Genomic DNA, 21,976 nt, shown 5'->3' on the forward strand with positions numbered 1-21,976 from the left:
GCAGTTTTAGACTAAAACTAGATGGTATCATATCCCTCTTTTGATGGAGAAAAGGAAGAGAATTGCCTAGCCAATTAACCTAATCTGGGTTTTGTCTAATTTGTCTGTTTTGCATAACTACAGTGTTAACCAGCAGTTCAGTCCTGCTCATCCCCAGTGCTACATAGAAGAAAAGAACCATTTGTATATTACAGTGTAATCACAATATCTACTAATTTCCTCTGATACACTACAGGCCTCTTTTGAAAGGAGATTGCTGGCATTATCCCCATTTTATAAAGGAGGAGCCTTAGAGTACAGCAAAATGATTTCTCAGGAACTGAGAGTTACTGATAAAGTGGAGCCTGATATCAGTGAAGCTGATAAAGGAAGAATAAAACTCAGTTATCCTAAATTCTCAGCACAGCTCACTCTCTGCAAGCTTCAGTGCTCACTTGCATTTGGGATTATGACAGAAGTCTGCAGCAAACCTTTTTCCCCTTCATTTCTAACTAATTTATTTTCTAATTTTCTTTATATCACCACACACCAAAGTGAATAATTACAAAATTGCTTGCTTTCTGTATGTTGTGTCCACAAGGACATAACAAGGACAGTTTAGTGGTGATACAAAATAAGATTGACTTCAAATAAGAGTTCTAGCACTCTCCTTCCCTTTTTTTAAAAAGCGTTTCATGGACTCATTTTGGTGCTTTCACAAAATGAGACAGAAATCTCCATGGATTGAAGGGAATGGATTGTTTGAAAAAGCCCTGCAAACCTTCACAGCTTCATAGCTCTTCATCTCACATTAACTCTCCAAGGAGCATCTGTCTACTGTTGTTCTATTTCAGACACTTATCCCATGCCCCAGTCCTGGCCAGAAGTCTCCTCTTCTTCCAGTAACTAAAGCTATTGTACCAAAGAATGAGAGAAGGGGTCTTTTTCTTGTAAATTAAGAAGGTCAGTTGTAAGACCCCTGTCCTCATTTCATTCCTTATAGAGGTAAGATTTTCAGAGAGGTCAGAACCTTCTTAATATATGAATACTTTTCTTTGGTATTTCTCTTCTTTTGACCTTCAGATAGGATTCCGAAGCTAGATTAAGAATCAGGTAACAAAATCCTGGCAGGAATGTAGAAATTTGCCTGCTTCTACTCCAAAGAGAATAAACCAAATGAGAAAGGCAGAAATTACTGTGTCTTATGTGTCTGGACAGTGAAATTTCCATAAGACTTTCTAATTGTGTCTTGACATAGCTGGAACTAAATTTACACTTTCCCCTTTGACATATTTGTGTGTTTGTTTGCTTTCCCAGTCCTCACTGATCCAGCACTCCTTAAACTGGATAGATTGAAACCTTTCACAATTTATAATCTATAAGCAAGTCTTTCATTAGTTGATCTCCTGCACTTAGCCAACTGTCACTTTTATTTATTTCATGGAGAAAAACTAGTATCAAATTTAGATCTTTATTCCTCTTTTGTGATGAGAGGCATCTCTGCAAGGTCACCATGCCCTGAAGAGCAGGTGGACAATATCAAGCTTGTTGCTTCAAGATACCCCAGCTGTTAAATTTTTTTGCTATCTGAGGGCAGGCAGGTGAACACCAGGATCTTCTGAGTTCCAAAAGCTAACAACTTTAATAAGATATTTTTGATCTCTAATGCACCAGATCCTTGCTATCTGAAACCAACTTTCTGTGTTTGGGTGATGAGTGGAGTGAACAAAGCCTTGCAAGTTCTCTGCCTAGACCCAGTTTTGTTGGCCCCTCTTAGGTTTACAGCAGCTCTGTGCTGTTGAGTCCCAGAGTTAAGGTCATGGTTAATGATTAATGGCACTGCATGTATGGAGCAGCCATGAAAACACACCCCCTCTTAGGCAGCAAAGCAAAGATTGAAGTGGCATCTTGCAGCTACCTGTGTTGGGGACAATCAAAGAAAGAGTCATCAACATCCCAGAATGAAAATGTGTCTGCATCGATTTGAGATATGGGGAGCGTTTAGAGATGTCATCCATCATATCTGACTGGCAGCATGTTTGGGGAGGGTAGACCAAAGCATGGAGCCATGCAAAAATGCTCTTAAAATTTGGCAAGTTTAAGAGAACAAGATTGCCTTCCCTGTAAGATAGAGAACTAAGTCTGAAATTAATTACTTAACTCCTAGTACTCCTGAAATTTTTGCTTATTCCTATGCTTAGCTGTTCCTTAGCAGAATAATTTGAATATTTTACAGGAGCATTTAAAGTTTATTTGCAGAAACAACCAAAATTCTTTATTTTAGATTTATATGGAGATTTGATTGCTTTTTTCCTTAATTGGGACTACAACTGTAATCTTTTAAAAGCACATTATTAGTCCCACGGTTGTCACATATGTTACTTCCAGAATTCATTGAATTTAGAAATTATTCTATTTTTTCCAGGATTCATTGAATTTAGAAATGATCCTCGTTTCTAAGACAAGGTTTTTATTATAGCACATTTCAACACAGTTAACCTGTCCAAGCTTTAGGACTAGTTATGGCCTCAATTCTGTGCATTCAAAAATGGAATGGCTATACACTTGCCACTATTCACCACCTGCCTGTCCTTGAAATATTCTAGGCAGTTACACTTCCTTGGAAGCTTGAGTGTTTGAAGAAAGCAAGTTGTAAATTATTTGGGCTATCAATGTTCACTGAAATTGGGCATAAGTGTGTGAGGCTGAGCAACTGTATTTCTATTTTTGTATGTTTGTTTGCTTTTTAAAAAGAGCCATATCCTTACCTGAGGCCGGACTGAAGGGTTGTGTAAATGGTGAGAAAGCCTACATGCAAAGATCACCCACCAGACACGTGCAAAGCTGTAGAGTGGGTAAACCCAGGTATCTGGTGCTTGCTTGGAGACAGTGGAAATCTCTGTTTCACCAGTGCAAAGGCAAAGGAACCGCTCTAACAGGTGGTGTTATACTCCTGTTTTTCCAAGGGTTATGACACAAGTCCAAGACCCAGTTTGTGGGCCTGACTACTTTTTCTGCTAACAGTTGCCACTTGTTTGCAATGAGGTTTTACAGTGAAATGGCTTCTAAATTACTTAACTGCAGAATCTTTTTAAGTTTTGGTCTGGGAGTGGTGGTGAAAAGTGGAGTATAGCACTACAGAAGGAGACAGGAAGCAATTGGTGAAACTCTTCAAGGGCTTAAAATCAAATGTTTTATGATCAATAGCATTCTGTTATTCCATATATCATGCTTGGTTTTTGCGTATATACTTGAACGATTCAACAAAGTGCAATCTGCTGTAAGCAGAGGTGTTCTATTCACAGAGCTACAGGGAGAGCAGAACAATTAGAAATAGCTTGAGACCAAATATTTCAAATTTTGGAAACTATTTTAGCAACAGTATCTGGAGTGCTTCATGAGGGTTGCTTTATGACCTCTCAGCTCATTCTGAATAGCTCATCTATATCTGTGTCAAACAGCTACATTGGGATGATAAATGTGCCTAGAATTTCAAATACAACATTGAGTAAACCTGCCAGATGATGTTTATATTCCAAGTGTCTCTCACTGATATTTCTTTTCCTTACAGAATTTTTTTATCTGTGCTTGTTTGCTTTTTAAAAAGGAGCCACATCCTTGCCTGTGGCCAGACTGAAGGGTTGAGTAAGTGGCATGAATGCATAAATGCAAAGATGATCAGAAACTCATCTTTGCAGTGCCTTGACGTTGCTGCTTCTCTTTCTCTGTGCAGGTCTGTTCCTTCCCACTGCACAGAAGGGGCTCTGCAGAGCTGCAGTTTGTGCTGGCTCTGGCAATGATTTGAGGCTAAAGAAGCCTGGTGCACCTACAAGGAGTCTGCCTTATTCCTTGCCCAGGCCTTACCCTCCCAAATAGTCACACCAGCTCACTGTGTGCTCTGAGGGCCTGTAGGGCTCTCTTGTTGCTGGTGCAAAAAACCTGCAGGTCTAAGTCATAATGGGCTGGTTTAATTTCAGCTTTTTCTCTTGCCCAAGCCTGTAACGTGGCAGTAATGAGAAACATGCATGGGGTATCTCTCTGGTATTATTCTTGGCTACCCACCAGGCACCAAATCCAGGATTATCCACTGTGTTCCACTAATGTACTGCAATTTTCACCAGATTGAAATGGGGGTAGACCACATTCATTCCCATCTGCTAATTTTGAATGCTAGTGAGGCTCTAATATTGCATGAGTTCAAATGACTGCTTAAGTGTTGTGGCAGCAAAGAACAACTTCCATAAATGTCCCTACTTGGGGCACAGCTTCGGCCCAGCTATTTGGTTTTTGGAAATGGATTTATACATGAGTAGAATTTTTTTTATTTTAAAGAAACCTTCTTATTTCCATACCTATATCTTCCTACCTCTCCCCACACTTCCACAGCCCATACTGCCAATGCCAGCATTCCTTTCTCACTCACACAGGGGAAGGTGGTTGCAGTGATAAATTTCTGGCAAAGATGATGATGGTAGCTGCATTTTTAGGAGATATTTCCCACAGTGGGGAGTAGGAGGATGAGGAAAGTAAGTGGGAGAGTGGAGAAAAAGAGAGAAATTGTTGCCTGCCTCTCATTCTCAGTCAATGAGAAAACTGAGTGTAGACCCTTGCCTTCACAAGGTAAGTAACCTGCTGATGTGAGACAGTAAATGTTCAGGCACCTGTGAAGGGATGTGACAACTGCCACGCTGAGACTCAGCAAGCACAAGGGTCATTTGCATACTCAGAAAGAACTGCTCTTTGTATGATTTTATTCTGAGTTATTTGTTCAAGTTTGAATATATTTCATATTATGACAGATGCAAGTGAGGAGAAAAAGAATCCCCAGTTTAGTTTGGTCTGCTTTTTCTTATTCCCTTTATTGCGCAGTTGAGAGCTGGCCCTTATAACTTGCGTGTTACTGAACGTTGATATGTTGAATCCTCAGGAGCTGGGAAGCTGGAATGATTGTTTGAATTTTATGGCTCTGAATTTTATGGCTTCTCTCTGCCAGTACTCAAACACTTAATATCACGTTGTTCTAATCTCTGTTTTTTCTTTTACCTTTGTGCAAAACCTAACCAATTCTTTTTTCTTTTTCTTTCTTTTTTTTTATTTATTTTCAAGGATGATACCAGCTACAAACAAGGCCTTTGTTGTAACCAACCTTGTTTCTGGAACAGGCTATGACCTCTGCGTCCTGGCAATGTGGGATGACACGGCCACAACCCTTACTGCCACTAATATTGTGGGATGTGCCCAGTTCTTCACCAAAGAAGACTACCCTCAGTGCCAGTCGATGCACAGTCAGTTTCTGGGTGGGACCATGATTCTGATCATTGGAGGCATCATTGTGGCAACCCTGTTGGTGTTCATTGTAATTCTCATGGTCCGCTATAAGGTCTGCAACAATTCCCAGGGCAAGATGTCTAATGTCAGCAACGTCTACTCACAGACAAATGGAGCACAACCAGTTCAGAATGGAGTCTTGCCCCAAGTCAATCCCAAAGTGGTGGTGAGAAATGAACTTATGGAGTTTAACTGCCAGTCTGCGCGGAGCAGCATCTCCTCTTCCTCCAGCTCCGCAAATAGCCGTGACTGTGACAACTACAGCCTCCAAAGTGAGCAGGGCACATTGTCCAGTAAATGGAGGCCTCCTTCTCGGTCAAAACACAATATTGACCGGCTAATGGGAGCTTTTGCCTCCCTGGAACTGAAGTGTCAGAAAAAGGAGGAAGTGACAGACTCCAGAACTTCCACGGTGGCCCGCCACTCGGACAAAGAGCCACTGCTGGGCCAGACAGAGTCCAAATTCCGCAGCTTCCTCATGTTGCCTCTGGAGGGCAAAACTAAACGTAGCCATTCTTTTGACATGGGGGACTTTGCCACATCTCAGTGTTGCACCTACCCAAAAAAGATAACAAACATTTGGACAAAGAGGAGCCTCTCGGTCAACGGCATGCTGTTGCAGTATGATGACAATGACCTAACAGGGGCCAAAGGGACTTTTGGGAGCTCAGAGTGGGTGATGGAAAGCACGGTGTAAATATCAGTGTCTCCCCCCTTCTCTTCTCCCCTCATGTGTTATAAAGCATGGTTTGCTTCAGGGCCGTGCAATTGGAAAGAGAGGGGAGGAAAGATTTTCTGTTGTACTGGCCAAAAAGATAGGCAAGCAAGTTACAGGAATAGTAAAAGAGAAAGAGGGTCATGAAATGTGAATAGGCACACATGGTACCATTCCTGTCTGGCCCTTACTAAACCATGCGTGAATGTTTCAAGGAATTTGCTAGTTGTATTTAGCATTGCTTTCCAAAAGTTACTCAGACTCCTGGTGAACCTTCACACAAGATTAAACAAGGAGGATAAAAAGGGGTTTAACAGCAGAAATTTAATTTTACAGGGTTTCTTTTTATTTTCTTTCTTTGGTTTTGTTTTTGGTTTATTTTTTAATGGCACCTCTTTTTTTTTTTTTCTTAGCCACAGAAATACACTTCTGTGGATATGATTGGTGCTAGGATATATCTGGTTGTCATTCCAAGGAATTTTCTCAGAAGTGCAGGCAGGGCACCCGCAAGGGAAGATCAGAGTAAATTGTTTAGCATAATCTCATTGTCTTAACTGTGAAACTGTGACATCTGGGCAAACAATATTTGTTATTGAATGGACTTTTGGTTGGTATTTAATTATTTCTCTTCTGTTTTGATTTGTTACTGCTTTTGAGTTACTTTTTTCTCACAAGACAAGGTATATTTCCATGCATATTTTGATTTTGTTTTCAGCCTCATCAAATTCCCCAGATGGAAAGGAGGATATGAACAAAGGTCAAATATCTGATGTACTGTATAACTCACTTCTAATACCATCCCTTTTGATCCTAGGAAAAATTAAATCTAGGGATAAATAAAAAAAAATCATCCTCTTTCTTCCATCTCCTTCATAATCTCTTCTTGTCAATGCTCAAGGCAGATTGCAGCAGATATTGATAGGGATGTTGCCATAAAAGATGGGGAAAATAGTTATCAGGATACCCTAATAAAGGATAAAGAAAAGGAAAACAAAAGTAGCTTCTGGGAGCTCTCCACATTATGGATAGCAGTGGCTTCTGGTAGGGGCCATGCTCTCACTCCACTAAAATGACAGACTTGCACCCTACTGTGACAAAAGCTCCTTGTCTGTACGGTCACCATGACATGTCTTGACTGTATCAGTAACATCAGGAAAATTAAGTTTTTGTGTATTTCAGGTGATTGGTTATGCTCCAAATTAGCCACAGAAGCTGAGTAAAATATGGGTATCACAGAGGAGGGGATGACCCATGTCTCTCCCGCATTACATAAAGCCCTTCCCCAGTCTGGTGCACTCCTACTCCCCGGTCTCTCATCCTCAGGAAGATAGTTGCAACAGGAGCTCTTCAGGGTTTGTAAACAGAGTCTCAAATTGGTTTTTGATGAGCACTGCTGTGGTTGTAGAAATACACTTGGCCCATCCAGCAGAATTTATTTTCTTTACCAATTTGACTGTGATTTCTAGCATTCTGCTGGCTACTGCAACTGTCCTGTCATTTGTTTATTTATTTGTTTGATCAGCTGTTGGGAACCATTCTGAAATTGCACATTGTTACTATGATTTTGTAAAAGAGGTGGAGAAAGTATGCAAGGCACAGAGAAAATAATACATGAAAAACTCTATGTATATTTTTTTTAAAAGGTTCAGAGATATATTGTGACATGGCTGTGTACTTGATCTTGTATTTGTCATGTTTCCTACTTGGAGTTTTAGATAACGACATCCCTGTGATCAGAATATTTTTTCCTTTATTTTCTTTCTCTTTTTTTTTTTTCTTTTGCTACAAAATGTACAGTAAAAAAACATCCTTGGGAAAAAAAAAGCCCCTGCTTTTCATTTATTTGTTATTCTGTGGTCTGCTTTGAAACCTAAGAAGTAATTATTTTTTAATTATCTTTAAAATTTAGACATTTGCTTTTTCTTTACTACAAACTGTCTTGGACTTCAGAATTTTAGGTATAAAGCAGGAATCAAAAAATACATACCTTTTTGGAATGCATGAAAAAAGATCTTGTAAAAGGCATTTCACCTCTTTTTCTGTTGTTAGATTTATACAGGTCTATATTACTAGAGTACTCTAAACACTGATCTAAAATCTGCATTCAGAAGAGGTAGCATTTTTAGACTTAGGACCCAACTTTCTGTAGGACTTTGCTCAGATTCTTTCTCACCAACAGCATTAATAGATTCAAGAGAGATCCAGTCAAACTTTGTTCAGAACATTTTTCAAACTCTCTGTTTTTCTCACACTTTCAAGACGAATGACACCTCCAGTGCCAGAATCTACATAATCCAAATGTCCAGATGGCAGTTCATATTAACCATTAATGACATGTTTCATTTATGTTGCACTGAAAACTCTTAAAGTTCTTTTAGTGAGTTAGTAATTTTCTGTTCCTTGTTCCACTGTGGTGCAGTTGGATTTTTTTATTATGTTGCTACTCCACTCTGAACATGATCTGGGTTGTTCTTAATTTAGTTTAGACATTGAGTTCATCTTAAATATTAGTAACATGCAGCCATGAATTTTCAAAATATATCACATAATTTAAGACGAATACTCTTTCACACTCTCTTATAAAATTAAAAGAAGTAAGCCAACAGATGCTGTTTTAAAATAATGGATAGTTGCCAAAGAACCAAGGTAATAAATTCCACACTCTAGCAGCTGCATTTATTATGGTTAATCATAATATTAATTCATTTAGCTTTAATGAGTGAGGCTCAATCCTCACCAGCTGATTTAAAAATACTGAGCAAAATGAAACAGGTGCTGGACAACTACCTTTTGTGCTCACAGTACTTGGGAGGCAGAGGATTCAGGGACTCAGAGATGAGGCAGGGAGCGTCATGTTGAGTCAGCGAGTGGCCAGCCCTCAGAAAGGGTTGGGGCTACTTATGGGTGGTGATCATCCTTCAGGTGCCACCAGTCACTGCCCTATCCACTATCAACAAAGTAGATCTTTGGAATTATCCTGTGGCTTCCTCTGTACCCCTCTGAGGGCTGCTGAAGGCAGCTCTGTAGTTTGAGCTACATTCTGAATCCATGCCCTAATTGCTAAGGTGCAATTAAGGCCCCAGGGTCCTCCACACACAATCTGACCAATCTCTACCTTGGCTCTGTTTTCCTGTGTGTACCTCACTCAGCACCTCTGGGTTGGATTATTCTTCTGTAGTGCTGCCATCATAGGGATTCTTTTTTGCCTCACTCTGAGCACAGCTGATCATCCGTGCTTCCTGTGATTCCTGAAATGATTCATAGATGCCCACTCACTTGGTGCAATAAATATTTTCACTCATCATTGAGGAGCTGTGATAGCTTCAATGGCCTACCCCTCTTATCTCAGAAGAGAGAAGAAGAGAGAACTTCTACACTGAGATGTTTATATGGTGTCTCTCAAGTTAATATGGGGTGTTCTGATGTGCAGCTGCACCAACCATGTTTTAGGGGCAAAGGCCAGGTAGTGCAGATAGTAAGGAAAACAACAGAGACCAACAGGAGTCTTCAGAAAAGAGAGGTTTGAGAAATTAGGAGGGCTAGAGAGTTTAAAGTGAGGTCTATGGGAATAATTAAGGACATCTGCATATGCATACGTAACTCCTGTAAGTTCATTTTTTGAGTTGTTTTATAATAGTGGAACTAGCTTTTTTCCTAAAAATGTATGTCATTGGCTTGAAAGAAGATATGATTCTACTGTTAAATTACACAGTTAGGCCTGCTAAAAATCCAACCCAAATCCCCAAAACATCATCCTATCATCCTGGAGAATATTAAGCAAGATGACAAAATGGAAATTTCTGAAAGTAGTGATTATGTGGATTTCATTTGATGTCTGCTAAGAACCAAGTGGTTGTATGAAATGAAAATAAAAGTGTGTGTATGCCTGTGTATGTACATATGCATAGCAAAGCAGACCAGACTATTTCCTTACATTTATATCCTCACAGATTACATGAATTGGAATATACTTCTAGTTTCAAATGTTCTTTCTGAGTTTGCCAGCTCTAGAGAACACCAAACTTTCCCACTTTTCTTAGAGGAAGATAACCCATTTGACATGTCTCCAAACTACACTCTTTATTTGGTTATAATTGGGATTAATTCACTTTTAAAGCAAGCATAACAAAAAAATGAGAGGTGTCTCTGCCCAACATGATGTGAGATTGAAAAGGTGGCAGATTATCCTTCGCTAAACTTGTTTATATTTCAAATCATGGGACTGATCTGCTCTGGCAAGAGAAGAAAATAATATTCCAAATGCCTGCTTGTTTCATTTCTCACTCTTCACCCAGCAAATGGTTGCAAAGACAGGTAACAAAAGAAAGTCCTTGGAGGTTTCTGAATGAGTGCAATAAATGCAGCAACTTTGATACAGCAAATTTAAGCATTCTAACCTGGAGAGCAATGAATAATTGCACCTGATAGCTAAGAAAGCATTTTAGTCTTTAAACAGCTTGAATGTCACATCTGTTTGCAATGTTTTGCACCCATTAGCCCGTGGGTAACCCACAGTACACCATATGGTGCTCACAGTACCCCCTCCTACCCCCTGCAGCCCATTTGTCTGGAACCTTTTCTCAGTGACTCTCTGTGTTCAGTGTTTGTAATTGGGCAGTTCTGGATGTGGAGTTATCAAGAAACTTTATTAATATCTTGCATATTTCACCTTTAAATTTCCCTAAACATGATTATGAGATCCCTCTGAAAACATTAAATTAGTGTTGGTTTTAGGCTGTGGGCCAGATGAAAACCAAATCAGAGTGCCTTGAAACTCTTGCTTTCAATATAGGAATTTTATGTTCTGTAGTATATTTTCGTTGTCCTAATTAACTACTCCTTAATCCCCAGAGGTACAGCATTCCTTAGCATCAGCTGTTAGAAGGCCCCACTACATGAAACAGTGCCAGATGCTTATTCCCATTATTACACTTCCAACAGATGGCAAATGTCACAGATATAAATACACATCCAGATACAGATATATCAGCAAGTGCAGGCATTTGTATTCAAGCATATACATCCCCATGCACACGTGTACATGTTGCACTCTTTATCTGTATGGTTTATGATGTACACGTTTCCTAGCTTGAGAATAAAGGAACATTTACATTTTTCATTAAATACCAGTGGACGAAAGGGGGAGAGAGAGCAGAAACCTTCTTTATAAGAAGCAGATTAGTTCATAAGCTGCATCTCATCCCAGCTGGGAGACATCAGCACTTCAAATAAAGTTAATTGGTGGTGAAAAGGTTCATTCATTTCCTATGACCACAGTGAAGTCTCAGCTCCTCTGTTAGGGCATTTATTCAGCTGATGCTCCCACCACATGATGCACATACGTCTCCTGTCAATGAGGACTTGTGTTCTGCAGGAGGCAAGCAGCCACGGGGAACTAATACTGTTCTGTATTCACTAAGGACATTGTGCTTTATTTACCTTGTTTCTTGGGAGAGAGCAGCATCACATGTTATACTCAGTCACATGAGGCACACAGACACAAGGCTAGAGAAACTGGTGGGAAAGAGAAACATTGAAAATCAATGGCCTCTATGAGAAGAAAATAATAACTTTTAAATCCACAAATCTTAGTTTGCAAATAGGAGAGGAAATGCTCTCCTCTCATGGCAAAGGTTTGCCCATAATCTTTTTATGCAATGAGAAATTGAATGGATATCTTAGATGACATGTTTCAAGTTCCTTCTGTGTGACTAGTCTATTTTAAAAGTATTAATACTCCTATCCTCTTCTCTTCAATGAATAATGCAGACTAGTTTAATGCTGGGCTGTTAAACACCACCTATACCATTTATGTGTCAAATCACAAGACAGGTGTCTGAACAGGAAAAAAAGGCTGTTGTTTCAGGGAAGCTGTTCCTCTTTGACAGTGCTGTTGGTTCACAGGAATGAAATGCATGATCTGAGAAGGCAAAGGCATGATGAAATGCCATCTTTATACCCTGAATCTTGATGAGACTTAAAGTAAAATCCAAAAAATGGATGTGTGTTAATCTTCCTTCCTTTGAACATGAGTCAGAGAAGGGAAACTTCAAATAATTAGGCTCATAAATGTGATGTGCCATAGACAGAAAAATGGTGCTCATCAGATGGATGAGATACAAGTGTTGCTGCAGCAGGGAGCTGCGTGCTATCACTGGTGGAACAGTCATGCACAAAGGCAGCTGAAGCAGAATCCAGAGAGGATCAGTGCACAGGTCACAGCTGAGACACGAAGCATGGAGATGTAGGAACATGGTAGATCCAGCTATTCCATGCCTAATAAATCATTCTATCCTAGTAACCTTTAGGCAAACTTGAGAGAACTCTGTCCCAAAGCCTGATGGGCTGAACATCCTTATCTCCTTCTCCATAAAGAAGTAAAGAATTCCTTCCAAAATTCACACCCTCACATCCTGAAAAATAAAGCACAGCAGAATTAAAACTAGGACCAAAAAGAAAAAAAGCTCTGAATGCTTCCTCTTCTTTTAGAGTTCCTGCCTTTGAATCTCTCAAGCTTGACTTTAAAACAAGATATTTCTTGTCATCTGCGACTGGGTTGCCTGAGGGACTTGGAAATGGACAGGTGAGTATTTGCAGAGATGATGAGAATATTACTCATTTGCAAGAATGATATAGTGCACATTCTGTGTGCTTCACTGTCACTAAATGCAGACCAAAGTTCTTGGCAACAGAAACAGCAACAACATTAAAATACGTAGCAACTTTATAAAATATGAAACTTTGGGCCATAATGCAAAAAAACTGAAAAGCAAACAAACAAAACTCCACCACCTCAAACAGTGACTTCCTTACCTAGTTTTGAGAAAAAAAGACTAGATATTCGTTCTTGTGTTCAAATATACCTCTGAATGCGCATATAATAATAAACCTCTGTAGAAAAAAAGATTCATCTTCTAAGAGATCATTGCATGCTACCAGGTTGTGTAATATTATCTGGAAATCAGATAAGAAACACTCAATATAGCACCAATTTGATCCTAAGAAACTGGTGTTCCCAAATTTTGGGCCAGTAGGAGTTGTTGTCTTTTTTTTTTTTCTTGTTTAATAGAAGGCCATAAATTATGGCTTTCTACTGAAGAAACCCCAGCGGGATTGTGGACCTTTAAAATCAAGTGGTGAGGCCAATTCCAAGCTCAGCAGGTGCATGAAAATGTAAACAGGCCTGAGGCCATTAGTACAAATGCTTTTAACAGCTGCCAGAGAGCCTCAGCTTGCTGTATGGTTGGGCTGCTATACAGACACATCCAAAATGACTGCACAGACCCAAATGATTGAAATGTAGCTGTGATATTCTGAGTGTTGACTAAGGGGTAGCACTGGTTAGAAGTCATGAATGCAGATGAGAGCAATACATGTTTGGCTGCAACTACAGTTTTTTGTACCTGCTGGGTGCCCAAATCAGAGCATTGCTGCTGGTCTGGGCCACCAGAATCTGAAAGGCAAAGCCACCCGGGTTGTATCTCCCTTACAAAAACCACTGAGAACATTTGAATAAGGTTCAGGAACATTTCCCTCCTTGGGGAATTTAGGTTACAGAATCCTGCAGAAAGTCAGTCCAGAAGGGGAACCCCACTTCTGCCATTTAGATCAGCCTGTAAGAACTTGAGTTTACTTGAAATGGAAGGAACTTACATTCCTAGCCTGGACTTCCAGGACTCATCACCTTCCCCTGCCTCTGCTTCTCTCCTAGCCCTCCAGCCCCCTTTCCCATCCCCGATGAGATTTCACTCCTTCTCTATTTCCTTTTTTTACTGATTTATCATTTAATTTCATGCAAGAGGCCGTTTTTAATCTGCTGTACGCACCAGCCCAATCAGTGCCATGAAGTAGCTGCACACGACAGGAGAATGAACATGGCTGATGTAATTTCTGGCCATGCTACATTCTCAGTTACTCTGCTGCAACTTTGCTGCTGACTGCACTGACTTACAATTACAACTGTAATTGTAATTGATGATTACAATTACAGTTGTTTGAATTCTTCAGTGTAACAAGCCAACCAAACGTACTGAGATCCTTCATCAGTCACAAGCTGAGGACCCAAATTTCTGGACCTGTTATCATCTTTTAATGTTCTTTCAATGGGTGCATGAACTCAGTTCAGTACTGGGGACCTTGCTATGTTTTCACTCTTAATTAATAATTTGGGGGTGGGCATTTCAGTGTGATATCTCCAGAACAATCATAGAGCAAACAATTGACCATAAATACAGACTAAACAGAGCCCCTAGATTTACCATGCTTGCAGCAGGATGCAAAGCATAGACATTAAGAATATCGAACTGGTGAGCCAGTTTTCAAAGAGCTAAAATATATTACCATGTCAGGTATGTTAGATTTGCTATTAATGTCACCATGTTTAAATTGCATCTGGCATTAATATGGATGATACCAGGTGAGGAGCTTCAGAATTAATCTTCAGGACAGGTGACCTGGATTTCATTTTAGTGAAGAGAGGATCTCCTACCCTCCAAGTGCCTTATCATCTCCTGAATATTTTTGAGTATCTGCTCTATATGTTTAGTAAGCTAATTGCTGTAAATATTTATTTTATGTAGTTATAAAACTTCATTCCCATAAACGTAGAATGCAGTGTGGCATGTTCCCATTATCCATATTATTTGTGGTATATATAGATGGGCCACACTGTTGTTCAGAATGAAATCCCATACAGATACCATATGTTTTTCAAAATCCACCAAAATAAATATCCAGTCATTCAAGAATTTACACCCTTAAATTTAAACCAGAGTGGGAAAACAAGAGCTAAATATGAAATAACTATTGACAGAAATATCCATATATGCTTTCTGCCCAAAACTTCAACCCCAAATATTCTGAGCAGAGGTAGACCTGAATTCTTCTGGTCTTAAACTCCCTCACAGCCCTCAGTATAACCTAAGCAGTGCTAGAAAGCTGTATAAATTACAGCAGTTCTACAGGTCTAAATTCTTGTCTTCTCTTCTGTCATCTCCATCTCTCAAAGCAGGATTTATTTTGCAGTCTTTCCCAAAAGAGTGGGGGGATATTTTCCCACAATGATAATAATTTCCCTTCAGTGTTTTGTCCCTTGTCCCTTGTTATTTTTCACCTGATACAAAGCAGCTGATGAAGGAATGATGCTCCTTTTACTATCTCTGTTGGTGACAACCCTGACAGCCTCAAAATGTGTGTGGTGTTGGTGTGGTTTGCTCACTCCATGTTATCTTCAACTCTTAAATATCTCTGTCAGTTACTTTTCATGCATATGACTGCATGAGGAATGGTCTTTCTATCACTGCCTGTATTAGGGTACAGTACTCCCACATGAGTACAAGTATTCTTCACTCATTATTTGCTGTTTGTCTTGTCCTCTTCATCACTTGGCCATAGAAAAAATTGTTCTGGTACAGCAAGGGACTAGAAGTAATAATGTTAGTTTTACCACAAATAGCTGTATAGGGAATGTAACACCTGAAATTAGCCATATAATCACAAATCCTAGAATAAAACCTCCTTTTGCAAAAATATCTGAAAATGAGACTAAGATTTGCTATGAAAACACAACAGAAACAAAACAAAATTCATTAAATGATTTATCTGGAAAATGTAACTCGAAGAGCTTTAACAGTGAGTTAAAATGGAAATTATAATGTTTCCTGAACTGTGCTGCATCTATATTCAGAGCAAGAAAATGGGCTGAGAAGCTGATGTGGGTTTATAGCATGTAGTTTGCAACCCAAGACTGTACAATCTCTAAAAGGGTTGTGAAATTCCTGAAGGAGAAATGCAATTACCAGAAGTGAGATTAACTAATATTAGTTAATCAAATTTGAAAGGCATTTCCTTAATGTCCTTTATGGAAAGGAAAAGGAAGGTAATGTATTCGAATGAGTTTTGAAATAAATAAATTATTTTTTAAAGGGCTGAGAGTGGATTTACAATCCAGACCTAATACTCAGTTTGCTCCTAGTATCCAGATTATAGGAGATTATCACAGATCAAACCCCTTTAACAGAAAAGAGCCTTTTAAACCACCTTAGCATTGCCCTTATTAGGAATGAAGGAGAGAGGCTCCTTCCACTGGGGGGAAAGAAGCCCTTAATTCATGTCTTGTCAGAAGAAAGGCGCTTGCTTCAGCACTGAACCAGGTTAGTTATGGCCCTAATTTACACAGCAGCGTGTCTTCCTGGAGGAAGGGATGACACCTTTAAGTAATAATGAACAAGTGTGCATTGACAGAATAATAATCACAGATTGAAAAGGTTACAGCAGAGAAGGTGGTAAAGCTAAGTGCCTGCTTTAATTCCACTGGGTGCCATAATATCAGGACTCGGGAGCTGCACTTACAATATAAAATAACATTAGTGTGGCAATTAGGACTTAATGGTTTGTGGAGAGAAGTCTGCAAGACTTTATAAAAACATCTGAATTAGTCAGTATTCAAGTTTTACATCACTCACACTTTTTTTCTGGCTGTATTGCCCCCTCCCTCAAAGGCAGAGTTCTTTCAAAACATCGGGAAAAAATGCTAGAGGAACTGGGGACACTTCTCAGTTTGTATATATGGGTATAATCTGAATTTCATTTATTCAAGTTGAATAATTCTTTCAATTTATTCAAATTAAAGAATCTGGCCTAGGGTGCCTGAATAAAATTGCTGACCTAGAGCAAACATTCATTTGCTCCAGTAAGCAAAAAAAAACCAAATCACTAGCTTTATTGACCCTAGTCTCCTGGTCACTAAATTTTGACCTATCTTAAGGTGCACACATCCTACAGCATTTAGAGAAATACTACTCCAATGAGACCTTTTTGAGTGAATTCATATCCCACACATTTTGTTAGGACCTTCTGTTTGTCTTAGAAGGAAGAAGTCATCCAGATTTGCAGGTGATCTACAATTTTTAAAATTCTGCTGAATTCTGAATTCTGTCACCGTAATAGCAGGGTACCAATGACCTGGCAGTGCTGGTCTTGCAGAAAAACTTCGAGACCATGTGGAAATTTCTCCATGTATGTGGGATAAGAAGCAGGCAAAAAACAGGGCTTGTTTTTTTCCAGTCCACCACATGGCACCAGATTTTTAACTTCTATGAAATTACGTTTCTTCAATAGTTTTCATATACGACTTCCATTCAGGCATCAGTCAATGGCTGACTGACTGTGTAAATCTCAGGCACTGAAAGTACACAGAGCAATTGTCTCCATTCCTGTCTCACCATCACACAGTTCTGAAGCTGTCTGAAAACTGAATTTACACATAGTTCTCTGACCACGAGATGATTTCCTCAAATTTACAGTAAGAACTGACAGAAATGAAGCATGTTCTTGCCTCTTCATTGATCTCTCTTCCCCCTTTTCTTTCCCACACATACAAATTTTCTGTTTCAATTTATTGTGCATCTTATCTCTGGTAGATATCTTTATATGACTGTATATTCTCTGTATGAAACTGAAACCTCAGACACCACATAGGTCTGCATTGATCCAGGTACTGACAGTGCAACTATTCTATTCCTTCCAGGGGAGATTTCAAACCATTCCTTTCCTTTTAGGATATGCTTTTTGTAGGTTTGTTGTGAAAGAAAAAAAGTACATGCAGGGTTTTGATTGCTGTCTTTCAATAAGTCTGTGAAAATATACAGGCAATTTGGAAAAAAAAAACCCACTCCTAAAAAATTATTTACTGTGAAGTAAAGACACAGAAACCAGTTGCCAAGAGAAGTTTGTACATATCTACATCCATGCACACATCTATCTAATAATTTTGTCAGAATTCAGTGACAGACATGGAATTTTCCCTTTTCTCACCAAAAAGAAGGTAAAATGGTCAAGCTCACAGAAAGGGAGGGTGTCCAAATAGGGAGGCTGGATGCAAAGACACTGTACAAGCAGCTGTTTGTCTCTAGTTTGACCATGCTATTAATTCCTTACTGAAAATCAGGGACTCTTATTCACTACTCTTCATTTCCTCCGGATAAACACCTCTTTTCAAAAGAGAAGAACTTCAGACACTGCCCTTTTAGGTATGGTTTCCTTCTTTCTGTAATAACTGGATGCATAAAAAGCGTCAGGGATTAGGGTAAGAATTTTGCTACAAGACCTGTGTGAATCAGGGAAATGAGAATACAGCAAGATGAGGCAGGGTAAGCAAACTTATCTTCTTACAGGTGCAGGATTCGTTTACATGATTTTCCCATTATTTTCTTCCCTTCCACACTGTGGAGCAGAAGAGTAAAATTAAACTCAATAGCAATAAATGTATTACTTTGGTGGCGGGTTTCTAAGTTTATCCCCACCTGGTGCATTGGAATTTGAATATTTAATTACTGAGTTTATCCTTTTGTTAAATACACCTTTTAATGGGATATTCTGCTCTTCTTTCTGCCTTCTGTGTGAGGAATGTGTATATACTCATGCCTATATACTGCCAATGTGTCCTTTTAAGTAGATACAAGCAGGACGGATTTATGTATTAAATACCAATAATGTTTTTTTTGAATAGCTGACCTTACACTGATCAATGACCAAACCCACAAACTACCCTGATTTCAGATTCAAATCTTATCTCTTTTGAATATGATCACTCCATAAACTTGTAGCATTAACAGACTACATGCAAAATCAAGTGCAGAATCACACGTTAAACAAAAAAAAAGCAAATAGTTCTTCATAGAAAAGAGAAGAACTGTCTACTTCAACTACTTCAATTAGTGCAGACAGTGACCTTGAAATTTTTAGTATATTTCAATTTTATGAGCCATTCAAATACTGGATTGATGGGGACAGAATAAGTATCTAGTCTGATTCCACTAATTAGGCTGATTTCTGGCTGAAAACATTTCGGTAAAAGAGTTCTATGTTTCATTTAGGTAAATAATGATGGGATCTGCAACTGCTCTTGCTGGCATGAAAACTCTGAGGTCTGTCACTCTGTGTGCTTCAAGGCAAAGTATGGATCCAAAGTCAGTGATTTTTTTTTCATGATACTGCTATATTTGGTATCTTTCATGAAGGTCCTATACTTAAATTATTTTGACAGATTGTCAGCTTCCATTAAAAAAAAAAAAAGTTTTTAGCCCCCCAGACTATGGAAAAAAACCTCTTGACTAAATTTGAAGATCAGAATATAATTCAAATGCCATTTTTTTTTATTTTAACACCATAATATCTTGTGATTAGGCTGCAATGAGCCTTGCTTACGATTTTTGAAAACTTAAGGCCTTCCATCCTGTGTGTCAGACTGGCTCAGAAGGAAACCACACCCTTTCTCACTTCAGAGTAAAGCCTGTTGACTTTGTCTTTTACAACACCTGGCAGAAGTGACAGCATGCTATAGTACATGAGACCCACTAGACAAGTCAGCCCTTCTCAGGCCCTACTAGGGAAATCCACTGTCAGCTATTCCTAAACTGTGTCTAACCCAACACTTCAAGAGGAAAATAGCAAGTTCTCACTGCCAGTTGGAAGTGTCTCAGCTGAGCATCACACACTGCACCTGCATCTCCCTGTGTCCCTGGGGGCTTCAGCCCGGCGCGCTAAGCCGCTAACCGGATAGCAGCCCTCCTCCACACCCTCCAACTCACCGGATTTTAAGGGACAGAAGGAGGTTTAAGGTTAACTACCTGCTTCCAGAAGATTACAAATAATTAAGTAAGGCAGGCATGTGAAAAGATTCTGTGGACTCCTGCAGGGGGACGCAGCATGGGAGCCTCCTGCCCCTCGGGTTGCACGGGTGGGTGGGGATTGCCAGGCTGGCATGGGGACAGTCAGGCTGGTGCTGCAGGTGGCCACATGCACAGCTCCCTGAGCCATCTGCTCTGAATTAGACTGGATTAGAGACACAGCACAGACAAATCCCTTCCTGCTGCTTGTGAGAGATAGATTTATCCCATGTGAAATATGGCTCCAAGGAAGGGGCTGCCTTTCTCACCTGCTAGGGAAAGGCAGGGAACAAGGAGAGCATCTACAGCCAGATAAAAAATAAACAGCACCCTAAATGAGAGATGACACTTTGGCAGGCAGTTTTTTTTTTTTGATAGCCCCAGCACAAAGTAAAAAAAAAAACAAACAATCAAATCAGGACAGGTACCAAAAACTGCATGCAGGATTCTCTGAAGGCAAGAAAAGACGCAGGTAGGCAAAGAAGTCAGTACGAACAGCACTGGATTCATAATTGTTTCACAGAGACAGAGAGTACATAAGAGGAATGGACAAATCTGAGGCAAAATGTCCTTAAGCACCATTTACATCACAGCTCCAAAGACAAAATCCATTTCATTCTTGACTTTCCTAGGTGGTTGTCTTGCCATGGGAGCAACAAAACAAACAAAAAAGAGCTGCAGGACAAGTCTGTCATTAGTATTTCAGGAGCCTGTACTTTCTATCCAGTTCATATTATTTTGCTTACTTTGTGCATACATACTGCTCCCTGAGAGACTATCCTGAACCCAATGGTCATGACCCACCATGGCTGTGTAGCCCTGTGGGTTTGTGAGGCACTAATTGTGCTTACTTTTACTTTTTCCACCTATATAATGGCCCTTTGGCAGAGCTAATATTTGCTTCTTTCTTTTCCAAACAGCTGCTGGTTCTGCCTTACAAATGCCCACATTTCCTTGTGAATAAAACAAACTGGAAAACATAAGGGAACAATGGAACAAAGATGCCAGTCTCTAGCTTCAAGAAACTACATAAGAAACAGTTCCAAATGAAGTCAAGCCCTGGACCTGCCTCCCTAAACCAAATACAGAGTAGGGTGCATTTTTCCATGTTACTTGCACCCACAGTTTAACTCTTTTAAAATGAAAGCTCTCCTTGCCTTTATAATGCTTGGGAGCAAAGAAGGGGGAGCAGTGAACCCAGTGCCATGCAATAGACTGAAGCAAGGTTGGAATAAAAGCAAATAAAAAGGAAGAGAAACACCATAGTAAAGGCAGAGACTACAGGTTCTGAATATGTCATAAGAAGAAGGAAAAATGCCTTCTCTTTCCAGATCCTGTGCAAAAATAGACCTTCGTTAGAGAGTTTAACACTGTTATATCAGGAATCTGGAAGGATTTACACAGTATCAAACAAATTTTAAGACATGATACTGAACTCTTTTACAATAGTAAAAATTAGAATCAATTAAAACTAATGGAATTATCCCAGACCTGTATGTGTTATATTTTCTAAGACTAAAAGAGGGTATTTTTTGCCATTTCTAGTCAGAAATTACTGGATAATAAAAAAAATATTTATGTGAGTAGGCTATTCCTCATGAGGCATATTTTTTCTTGCATAACATTTCGGGAAAATACAGCAAAACTGTCATGAAAGGACATTTCAGCTCCTTTTCAGAAATAAAACACATAATTTTCCATTAAAACAGGTGTTTTCTTCCATTATGAAATGAAAAAATACAACTCAACAACGCAAAATAAATTGAAGAATGGTTTTCTTTGTCTTCCAATTGGAAATGAATGCTATTTTCAGTATTAAATTTTCATAGAACAAGAAATCTATTTCCTATGAAGTACTAATAAAGACAAGTATATGACTAATCAATCTTATTCATTTCAATGCCATCATCTTTGACATAAAGAAATGTTGCACTTCCAAAAGCTCTAATTTTTTATGTCCCTTAAGACTATATCATACATGACAGTTTTGGCAGTGTGCTGTGCTATGTGATTTGATTATGCTGCAAAACTTAATAGAAATTTCATGTTTAGCATATGTTTTCGTTGGTCCATACATTGATTGAACAACTCTGTACATAATTGTATAATTAATTAATAATATAATTAAACTAGTTACAAGTTGTGCAGCAAATCCTTCAAGTATCATATTCAGATTTTATAGTCCTTTTGATAGGCATAATTGTCTATCTTACTTCTGAATGGGATCCAGTAGTGGTACAATACAGGTTTCCCTGCACATTACTAGAACACAACTTAGTTAACTGTA

The 21,976-nt window shown here is 39.1% G+C and overlaps 1 protein-coding gene across 3 annotated transcripts in view; it reads left to right on the forward strand.

Moving 5' to 3' along the window:
- LRFN2 (leucine rich repeat and fibronectin type III domain containing 2) overlaps positions 1-9,919 on the forward strand; it is a 157,059-nt gene extending 147,140 nt beyond the window's left edge. For all 3 annotated transcript variants that reach the window (XM_066546537.1, XM_066546539.1, XM_066546538.1), the window contains one exon: positions 5,086-9,919. In XM_066546537.1, coding sequence (XP_066402634.1) covers positions 5,086-6,004 — 919 coding nt within the window. In that variant the 3' untranslated portion in view covers positions 6,005-9,919. The remainder of the gene's footprint in view (positions 1-5,085) is intronic.
- Positions 9,920-21,976: the final 12,057 nt, after the last annotated feature.

The sequence above is a fragment of the Molothrus aeneus genome, chromosome 3 (assembly GCF_037042795.1).
Source record: "Molothrus aeneus isolate 106 chromosome 3, BPBGC_Maene_1.0, whole genome shotgun sequence".
Taxonomy (NCBI): domain Eukaryota; kingdom Metazoa; phylum Chordata; class Aves; order Passeriformes; family Icteridae; genus Molothrus; species Molothrus aeneus.